The sequence below is a fragment of the Onthophagus taurus genome, chromosome 1 (assembly GCF_036711975.1).
Source record: "Onthophagus taurus isolate NC chromosome 1, IU_Otau_3.0, whole genome shotgun sequence".
Taxonomy (NCBI): Eukaryota; Metazoa; Arthropoda; class Insecta; order Coleoptera; family Scarabaeidae; genus Onthophagus; species Onthophagus taurus.
The window spans coordinates 29,052,179-29,063,742 of NC_091966.1; the positions used below are offsets into that span (position 1 = coordinate 29,052,179).

The 11,564-nt window shown below is 31.7% G+C and overlaps 1 protein-coding gene across 2 annotated transcripts; it reads right to left on the reverse strand.

Annotated features, from left to right (window-relative positions):
• Positions 1 to 144: 144 nt before the first annotated feature.
• Positions 145 to 8,042, reverse strand: LOC111421715 (pyruvate dehydrogenase phosphatase regulatory subunit, mitochondrial). Of its 2 annotated transcripts, none has more exons than XM_023055000.2 (14): positions 7,620 to 8,042; positions 7,352 to 7,564; positions 7,117 to 7,280; positions 6,829 to 7,065; positions 6,665 to 6,775; positions 6,353 to 6,522; positions 5,944 to 6,298; positions 5,737 to 5,891; positions 5,533 to 5,681; positions 1,070 to 1,361; positions 836 to 1,015; positions 577 to 777; positions 416 to 522; positions 145 to 358 (listed from the first exon to the last, which is right to left on the reverse strand). In XM_023055000.2, the coding sequence occupies exons 1-14, from the start codon at positions 7,856 to 7,858 to the stop codon at positions 232 to 234; spliced, it is 2,700 nt and encodes an 899-aa protein (XP_022910768.1). In that variant the 5' UTR covers positions 7,859 to 8,042; the 3' UTR covers positions 145 to 231. The 2 variants fall into 2 exon arrangements, with proteins under 2 accessions (XP_022910768.1, XP_022910698.1); XM_023054930.2 differs by having other exon boundaries at positions 6,826 to 7,065.
• Positions 8,043 to 11,564: the final 3,522 nt, after the last annotated feature.

The window sequence follows — 11,564 nt, forward strand, 5'->3', positions numbered from 1 at the left end:
AATTATACCAACTGCAAAATTTAACAAGTCACTAAATAATTTTTGATTTTAATTTTTGTATTTTTTTGATATAAATTTTATTCTACTTCAATTATTGATATAAAGGGGTATTTTGTTTATAAAAACAATAAAAGTAACTATAAGTTAACTATAATTAAAACCAAAATCATATATTTAAATAATGAATATGATATATACATATTTTACAATTAGAATCATTAAAAACTAACTTTAACGCTTTATAGTAACCACGATTGAATCGTCAGTTTTATCTCTTGTAGCTTGATAGGCTTCACGTTCCTTATCAGGGAATTTAGTTGGTAAATTTGGTGAATGCAAATGTACTTTAGCTGGATATCTAAAATTTATTAAAAATAATTATTATTACTTCAAAATGGATTAATAAATAATATACCTTATTCCAGCAATATCAATTTCATAATCACCAGAAAGAACAAAATCATTAGTAACTCTCTGTCTGACACCATAATCATTTAAATTTTCAACAAATCCTAAACATACCTTAAAAATAAATAAAGTAAAAAAAAAGTAAATAAAATAGTTTTATTGAAATACTTGTTTTTTGAATGTAAATCCATATCCAGTAGTAGTACAAACTCCAACGTATTTACCATCTCTATAAATTGGTTCTCCTCCCCATGGCCATAAATCAGTATCAGAACAATGATCCTCCAATAATAACTGGACATATTGTCGCTTAATACCTTCTTCCCTCTGTTTTAATAAAGCATCTCTTCCAATAAAATCAACACCTTTCTAAAAAAAATACTTCTATTTGTATAACTCCCAACAAAAAAATAAATAATCCTTTTACATCAAATTTAACTCTCCAAACTCGACCACATTCCAACGGAGTTGTTCTTGTGTCTAAATCTTGTCCCCAAAAAGCATAAAATCGTTCGACGCGCAATGCTCTCGTCGCATAATAACCAGCATGTTTCATCCCGTATTTCATCCCTTGTTCCAAAATGCTCGAATAAACGTGTAGAGCAAACTAAAACAAAACTTAATAGAAAATGTATTCTTTTTCTGTGAATTCTTAATTAACTTCGTTAGGGATGTAAAGTACGTATCCTAATTCGCCTGTATGGGTTAGATTCATAGTCCGGATTCCATTGGCAAGACCAACATCGAGCATTTTAAAAGTAAAAAATGGAAAATTTTTTGGGCTCAAATCGGTGTCGGTCAATTCAGAGAGTAATGTTCTTGTAAATGGACCAATAATCGCTAATGCTGTGAACATACTTGTTACATCTGATAATGCAACCGTCGATGGGAGATGTTTTTGTAACCATACTTTACATCTTGTTTGCTGAATTGTTGGAGCTATCATCATATAGCTAAATTTAATGAGAAAGTTGTATGCATCAATTTTATGAAAATATAAGATAAATTTGGAGAAATGCATTTTGTATTTGTAACACTTAATGATTCAAGTATAAAAATGTAAAAAATGCTATACAATTATTTAAATTTAAAATTGTGTAGGTATATGATATTTATGGTTTTTGTAAAGAAAATGTTGCGGAAGCGGATGTAGAATATCGCCAACGGTTTCCACATGAGAGCAATTACAACAATCCATGAGCAATTACATCCAAATCATGTAATACCTACAAGCGGTAGTAGACAACATATTATTATGTAGAATAATAATCGAGTTTAATTCTTCTTTTTATCGATAAAACAACTTTTAGGATGTCGTATTTTAAGCATCACAACGTTGTACAAGGTAATAGAATAATGTAATTTCAGCACGATGGAACTTCTATATATTTAACTTGACAAGTAAAATGACAAAACGATGAAAAGTATGAAAAATCCTAACACCTAAACAAACGCGCCCAAGCAATGTGCCCTCAAAAGTTTAACATTGTTGGTAAATATCTTTGGACCCAATGTAAAATTTGTAAATTTAGGGTATCTTTACATTCATCCATAATTGAACTAAAAAATAGATAAGTTATTTTCGAAAAATAAAGTTGATCGACCGGAAAATATGCAAATTTAGGACTATTTTTAATTTGCCAGAAAAATGTCTTAACTTTTTCAAATCATAATTAAATTTTTTACTTGATTTATAAATATTGGTACAATCTATTGAAATCAATAGATCCAAAGATATTCGACTACTAAGCTATGTATGGTACTATTGTGTGAAAATATCTTGGGCACGGTCGTTAAAGAACTTCTGTTCTGAACTAAATTTGACACTCTTCTCATCTTGAACAACATGAACACAAGTTGAGGTAAATTTTAAAGGTTTTATAGTGCATGTGAAATCGGCCACAGACTTAAAAATGAAACTGCATATGTTTTCCATTTAGCATCTAAAATTTTGCAAATTTTATAAAACATAAATTTGAATAATACATACAAACTTTGTTCGTTGCGACTGCGCTACTTGCACTAAGCAGTTTAGTGCAGATGTTGTGTTCGTTGGGGACAGTGTAGTTTAGTGCAGTTGCACTCATACTGTTCGTTGGACCATGCGTAATACAATTTCGTGCAGCCGGTGCAAGTTAGTGCAGATTTTGTTGAACCTGCTTTCGGTTAAGTTCAACAGGTGCAGTGTAATTCATTGTAACTAAAATGGCGAAATATTAGGAAGCGTGTTTTGTGATAAATGAAGATGGAGATAAAATCAATTATTTTACCTTCACTTACTCCTTCCTACTACTTCCTTGCACTTACTTACACTTAATTGCACTATGACGCCATATTAGTGCCATGTCGTGCAGAGTAGGAAAGACCCAACGAACAAAGTTATAAATTATTCAAAATGATAAATAAGAAGTTATGTAAAATTTAAAAAGAGTATCTAAAATCCATTTAACATGCAATTTTTGTCTTCGATAAAAACTAAAATATTGATATTAGTGATATTTGATAATAGACAGCAACAGAGTAGAGAGCAGTTCAACTGGCATATAAATTATTTGAATAAATATGTGGAATTAATAGGCAACTTTATACAGAGGAACTAGACTTAAAACAGTTTACGAATGAAATATCAGTCCGGGGAACTCAGAAAAGATGTAAGAAAGAACAAAAAGCAACCACAAATCAACATAATGTGTAACAAAACATCAAGCTCTACAGATGAACAATCACATAACTAAAAATATCCTCAGGCGTCAGATTCTTATCAAATGGAGATAACAAACTGAACTAGTACAGTACTTTGTGAGGTCGGTTCGTTTTGACTGCAATCAAGTCCAATTATAAAGATCTAGGTAATTATAATTTGTTGGAACGTTGTGTTAACGGATTTACACGGAACAACAATGAAGGAAGTGCAATCCTGTTCTAAAATTATCGAAATTGTTGGAAATATCGGTGCATGTGTATTCAAAGATGTAGTGAAAAGTATATTGCAAATAATACAAATACTGGAAATTGAAACACGGAAAAATACACATCGTTGGGCTGAATTTGCAAATTTACAACGCATTTACCTAACCGAGTGTATCAAAGGGGTATCAAAAGAAAGAAGAATGAGGTTGACAAAGCAAAAGAAATCTATTGAATGCGTCAACATCTAAAGAAGTTTGTCGAGTTTACCCAAGTTTTAAATAAATAAAATATTTAGTAAATAACTTATTTCAATGTAGTGTACGCAAAGCTTAAACACATTTTACTCAAAACCGGTATCAGAAATATCTCTGCAACTACAGATCTATATCAAATTTTGCACAGTTATGCTTCACACAATAAACTAGTACGTATCGCGCTCTTACAATACCTATCAAAGATTTTTTTAATTATAAGCACTATTTTAATTTTCCACAATTTTGGGTCGAAAACACATCTGTTTTATTCCCATGATTGCCGTGACCACAAAATAAAATTTTTTAATTTTTTAAATTTTCGATAAAGTAGTTTCATCTTACTTTGTTTTTATTTATTTATCTCAAGTGGGTACAGAAACATTTCGAACCCAATCACTCTGTAGCACAAACAACCAGTTTTATACAAGTAAAATTACAGTTCACAATAATAATAATGAACTAATAATAATGGTACAAAGCTGAATCGAAAGAAGAAAAATAAAACTAAGTCTAGGTAATATAAATATCACATATCAAATGAACGCCCGTGGAAACACACCAACTGCAGCAAAGAGCAATTTTAAAGTAGTTTATTGAACAGAGCTATTTTAACACGATTTGCGGATCTCGTCATTCTCAATAAAGAAGAGTTTTGACAGGCATTGGTTCTAGGAGTAAGTGTTACAAATAGAAAATCAAAGCGAAGTAATCTAGGAGGTACATGAACGCCTATAAAACCGACAAGCATTGGAGAATTACATTTGTTGTTCAAAAAATTATAAAAATATAACATATCCGCACAAAAGCGACGCTGGCTGAGAGTTAACATACGAAAAGAAGTGCAAGTTGATCGTAACCAATATGTTGAACGGAAAATTGAAAATAAAGGTACTTGAGGAATTTAGATGGAATACCTCAATTCTAGATTTATATGAGTGATACTCAGGATTCCAAAGGACACTGCAAAAGTTAAGTGTGCTGTAGACATAGGCAAAATAGAGATTTGTAATTGCATCAATATTAGAAAAAGCTACCGTGGATCTCATAATAAATTCTAACATACGCCAGGCTTTGGAAAGAACAGTATCAATATGTTTATCAAATCTCTAATAAATGAGACACGTTGCAACTTCTCACCAGCGACGCTATAATTGTAGTGGATTGTATTTACCCTCCTAGAGAACGAAAAAACATTACACTTTGATAAGTTTAATAAAAGGGGATTATTTAAGCAAAAAGCATGAAGATTAGTCAGAATACATTAAATATTGGGCATAATTAACGACGTCAAATATATTATTAACATAAATATTAAACAGTAAAAGGCCTAGTTGGCTACCCTGAGGAACACCAGAAGGAACCGACACAGGATTAGAGAAAAAAGCTTATGAAATATTTTTCATTTATATACAAATTCACTGTTTTTAATTTTGAAGAATAATGAGTTTTTATATTGTAATCTATGAGGTTAAACAACAGAATATAGATATCTAGGACAGGTGCATATAAACTGCAATAATACAATTTAATAATAAATTTTGTAAAAAATATTTGACGAAAATCAATTGTGTCATTACAATGTTCTCTTTTGTTAAAACACCGCCTTTTCAAATGCAACCTTCGAATCGATATATTTTAAAGGACATCATTTTTTAGGTGCACATTACATTAAACACTTATAGAAAATATCCAACTTTTAAAAAGGAAAACCCAATTGCCTCTAATATTTAAGAGCACCTTATTATAATAATATAATGTAACAATGATATAAATCAATGACTTGGATGGATCAATTAGATATTTCGAAATTCATAAAAAGAAAAACAAAATTGAAAATTTTTTCACCTTAATTTTAAGGATGTTATGAGTCAGTTACAAACTACAATTGTTTAATTTTAAAATCAACCAAAAATATCATAAGCAGATTTTAATTGTACATGAATTGCTGAATTTTACTTACTGATTTTCAGTTATCCTAGCTAAAGAACAATCATTTTCATAACCACCATACTTATTTTGCATTCCTGTATGAATTATACTTCCAATTGGAACATCAACATCATTTGAACAAACATATTGTAAAGCATCCACTACTTCACGACCTTTAGACTTCAAAATTTAAAAATAATTGATGTATTTAGTACTAAATTAATATTCTATTTACCCATAAATCAATTTTTGTAAAAGAAGAATAATCACTGATTGCAATATTTTCTCGACAAGCTGCATATTCATCCGCAACATTTTCAAACCAAGGTGGTTTACCAAACGTCTTTGTTTTTGCAATATTTTGAGGCCTAGACCAATCATCAAATTCATCTATAAAATATGGTACGTCTTATAATTAGTTTTACTACTAGTATTTCTTTACCTTCATCATCCATTCGATTTTGAAACCATGTTGGTCGTTCATACCCCATAACTTGACCAAATACAGCCCCCGCGTCTCTCAATTTTGGATAAACAGGTGACATTCTCAAATTTCTGCCCGTCTGAAATTCATGTAAAGGATACATTAAGCCGTAATGTAAACCAGGAACCTCTTTGACTCTGTCGCGTAGGAACTTTCTATTGTTGTGCAAACCTAAAAATCTCGACACTTCCAATTCATACATGTCGTAAGAAGATTCCCCCGCAACTATCATGTCTGCTGTAGCTCTACCAACTCCTCCGGCAGCTGAAATTCCTACAGTTTTCATACCTGCTGCTATAAAATAATTTCTAATCTACAAACAAAAAATAATAAAATAAGTGTTAAATTCTGACAAAAAAGATTTCACCTCTGGGGCTTCTCCAACAATCCATTTGCAATCTGGGCTAAAAGCTTCAGGACCGTTACATAATTTATCTAAAACAGCGTTTCCAAGTGTAGGTACTCTAAAAAGTAGTTGTTCCAATAAAATATGAAAATGATCCCAATCTTCCGGTAAAAATCTATCCTTTGGACTAACTAAAAAGACAAATTAAATGTTGAACCAACATATTAATATAGATAGACTATTACTATTGTAATCAGCAATAATTTTAATGTTTTGTTTTAATTTTGACTTTGTAGTAATAATGAAATAAATAAAAACAAAAAATCTATTTACCAGGTATTTTTCCATCTTCAAAAGCAGGTTTTGCTGTAGGTTCAAATCCCCCAGCAAGTAAACGACCATTATTTTCTCTAAAGTAAATGTAACCATCTTGATCTCTAACAACTAATTTTAAAGTTATGCAATTAATAATAAATAAATGAAATAATAATCACTACCTGGTAATAGTGAATCTAAACCTGGTATAGGTTTTGTGTGTAAATAATAATGTTCAACAGCATGCAAAGGGACTTTAACATAAGGTTCTGATAATTGACCTATTCCTCGTGCCCAAAAACCAGCGCAATTTACAAAATATTCACATTCGATCTTCCCAAGGTTAGTTTCAACGCTTTTCACACAACCCTTTTCTTGATTTATTCTTTTAACAGTGCAGTTTTCTAATACATTTATTCCTATGAAAAAAAAATGATTTAAATATGTTAATTTTTTTATTTAATGTTTACCTAAACTTCTAGCTTCTTTCACAAGTGATAAACAGATATCATAAGGGTCACCTACACCATCAGAAGGAATCCATAACCCTCCTTTAACACCATCAATATTTAAAATTGGACATCTCTCTTTACATTCATCGGGTGTTAAAAGTTCACATTCAATATCCCAGGATCTAAATAATTAATTAAATTACTTTTATGTTAAATAACAGTACTTTTTTAATATTGTATTATATCAACTTACACTGATTGAGCTTTCATTCTTTTAAAAACAAACATTCTATCCATAGTTCTAGCTAAATTTACACTTCCACATTGTTTCCATCCTGTGGGTAATTTCTTAGATTCTAATTCCTTGTATAAATCAATACTAGATTTTGTTAGATTTACTTGAGCTAAGCTAGGTTTAAAAACACCTATAAGACCCGAAGAATGCCAAGTTGTTCCACCTCCAATTCTAAAGAATTAACAAATTTTTAGTGTTAATAAGTTTTGGTTAATATGATACCTACCTGTGTTGTTCTATTAATACAGTATCATTAGCCCACCCCAATTTGGCTAAATGATAAGCAACAGAGGCTCCCATAACTCCACCACCACAAATAACAACTCGTGCATGTTGTGGTACTGTTGTAGCCGGTTCATTATCAGTTGTGGATGCAGTACCACTAAAATTATTTAACCTGATACTGAATACTTCGTTCGTATACTTATTTGTAGTGTAATAAAATCGAGTATATCGAGTAAACATAATTAATTTTGGTTAGACACCGAAATTGACATTGAAATACTGAAGAATATTTCTAGAAGACTTTTTTCAATTCGTGTTATTTATAAAAGCTTTTCTTAAATAGTGCGACTATTACCCATTTTAGACTGACGAAGATTAAAATAAAAAAATATCGTTTTGGAGGTTACAACATAACCTTTAATTTTGACATTTTTAAATTAGTGCCGTTTTTAAGTATAGAAGCGTGCAAAAGTTTAAGATAATTATAAGAAGTTATGATTTTTTCAACTATACTTTTAACACAATTTGAAATTAAAAATAATCAGAAAAGCATTAATAATATTATTCAAATTAATATAAATTAACATTACAAAAGAGCGGCTTTTTATTTTGTATATGTGTATTAATTTCTAAAATATTTAAAATAATTATAAACTGTTACGTAACTCTCTAGATACATAACCTTTGTGCTTTATCACTTAAAATGTGTTAATTTCATGCTGCTAAACTTTACTTTACTAAACTGTTATCACAAGATAACTCGAGAACATTTAGAGAATTAGTGTTAATTGGATCTTACATCCAAGCAAACTCATCGAAATTTTCATCTTGAATGTGATAAGTGCTGCCCAAATGCGGTTTTTATATCTTTAGAACGATCAAGTAATTCTGCATAAGTGGGACGAGCTCTATCAGTACAGACGCTAACATGTTTATGCCAATTCAAATTATTTTCAGATATTAATGTATCAAGAATCTCAAACAGGTCCTCATCCTTTGTTCCTACATAAACCGAACATACTATATGATAATGAGCATCCTTATTATTATCTCTAGCTTATATAACTGCAATTCAAGTTTGACTCATATAAGTACAAAGGCTTTCACGGCCGGTGTTAATTAAACTAAAACAAGAACTAACACCAGCACTAGCACTAGAACTAACACTATACCTAGAAATTTTCGGGTTAAGCCGTGTGTCTTCTGAAAGTGTGAAGAAGGTTGCCAAAAATCACAAAACTGCTATTTATCAAATTTGTTACTGTTTATATAAAACGCTGTTTAACTTCACTAAATTTAAATTATAAGTCGACTGACTGAATCGAGCTACCAAAGCTTACTTATACAGAGGTACAAAATGTAAAAGAAGTTGCAGATTTTTCCCCTTAACTTTAGAGGGTAACTTGGAGAAGAAGAGGTTTTGAACAGAAAGTTATATGAAAGTCATCCCCTGAATAGCTTCAAAAATTTTAAGGTTATTTCTAACTCTTTACAGTACAGTAGTGGCGTTTTCATGTATCCATATTGATTATACTGTATTTGTTCATTCGTCTAAATATTTTAGTAAGACAGTTTTATTCCAGTATATATTACATCCAAACATTTTTTCCATTGTCCACTCGGATAATAGTGTCAAAGTGATTTAAAATCAATCTAACCCTAATATTTTACAGACTTTTATGTTCTGCAGAATATTGCAGAACGATAGAATGTTTTGGCAGCTTTGCGAGGACACAGAAGGTCGGTGGCTATCAAAGGGTACATGTTTGGCTAGATTTGTAACATTATATGATAGTATCATACAATTTTTTGAAAGTAATGATAAGACTAATCTGTGTCAACAATTAAAAGCAGTAAAGAATCATGCCTTTTACTTGGCAGATATTTTCAAGAGATTTAACGATATCAATTTGCAGCTTCAAGGAGCTAATAAAACTCTTATAGGTTGAAAAAGTATTGTGCCATTATTTATTGACAAGCTTCAACTACTTCGTCATAATCTATTGAAGACAGAATTTCATCAGTTTCCTCATTTACTATGTATAAAAGATGATGTATCTCCAGAGAATATGGAACCTCAACAAACTTAAATTGGATGACGACTGGATGAAGACTATTTTTACGGCAGATATTGAGAAGAACTGTTAGAAATTAGATATGATAAAGAAAGTAAACAAAAATTTGACAGTGGTGGATATGAAAATGTCTGGCAAAATAAAAAAATGCCCAAATATATATATTATATCCAAATATGTGGAAAATGATATTCTGTTTGTTGATACTTTTCCCTGCCTCATATCTTGTGCAATCAGGATTTAGTGCAGTTTAATCATATTATGACCAAAGAAAGAAACCGCCAAAATATTTCCGAAAAAGGAGACCTTCGTTTGGTCCTCACCAGCATCAGCCTGAGGAATCGCACTAATAATGAAATTAAGTAATGTAATTTCTATTTATGCAAAGTGTAAATAAAAAGATATACTTAACTATAGTAAGTTGTTTTATAAAGGTTTATTCTGTCAAACTTTGCGAAAATCCGACATAAAGTACTTGGTAAGTAATTATTATTATATGCTTTAATTTGCTGTAACTCTGCTTTAGAAATTTTATACATTTTTTTCCCTACATGATATGTACATCACCATTATTGTGGAACTGGTGGGTGGTTAGAAAATTTTACTACTAACAGAGATACAAAAGTGGGCAGTAAGTATAAAAAGGTTGAGTACCCCTGATCTACACTGATAACTTCTCGCACGATCTGCAGCTACACTTTTCCATTTTACTAGGGTCGTACTGTCCGACTGCTCAGGCCAAAATAACTGCTACAAATACAGTAGCTTATGTGATCATCGACTCTAAAAAAGTTGGCAGAAACGTTGTAATCTGCACTGATAGCAGAGAGGCTATGCTAGCGGTTAATAGGCATCGAATTAAATCATCGTTAGTGAAGTCCTGTTGGAATTCACTTGAGGAGGCTAATATCGGAAATAAGGGACACGATCATGCGGACAGGCTGGCGAAACGGGCGGCTAAGAAGTCCCCCGAACCATTTGTACCACTAACTTTTAATACAGCATCAAAGCTGATCAACTCCATCTCCCATCGAGCTTGTTGCGACAGAGGGGATGAGACTGCAGTAGGTGTGTTTACAAAGAAAACTCTGCTCTACCCTGACCGGAAGAGGTCAACTCAGTTTCTGGGAAAATCACAAAGTGACTTGAGGCTCCTCACCCAATTCCTGACCGAACACTGCAGGTTACGTAAGCATATGTTCTATATGAAGCTGGCGAACACACCCCTCATATTGTTTGTGAATTGAGACTTTTAAGATCAAAACACAAAAACGCGCGCACTACGATACGCGGAACACGCATTTCGGTTATTACTGTTTTATTCTGGCATACCAAGATATTTTGCGGTGTCGGCGTTGCCATTTATGTGTACTGGGACATAGATTAATTTCTTATAAGTAAAGTTTATGTATGTCAATTTATTTGTATTTAATTTTATTAGCCATCGTTTGGTCCAGTTTTCTATTGAATTTAAGGCCAATTCTAACTTATTTGCTGCAACTATATCATTTTCTGCAACAGCCAAGATCGCTGTGTCATCTGCGAATGTAGCTGTTAAAGTTTCTGGAATCTGAGGAAGGTCGAATGTGTAGAGGAAGCACAGCGTTGGACCAAGCACACTTACTGGAGGAATGCCGGCTTGTATTTCATGTAGTGGTGAATAAACGTTTAGTAGTTGACTATACGTTGATGGTAGTATTTGGTCTATTTTGTAATTTAAACCATCAAACCAGACTTTGTCTAAAGCTTGTGCAACATCCAAAAATACGGCGGAGCAGGCTTCATTTTCTTTCATTGCTATTTCGATAGTATTAGTTATTCTATGCACTTGGTCTATTGTTGCATGTTTATTCCCAAACCCAAATTGATGT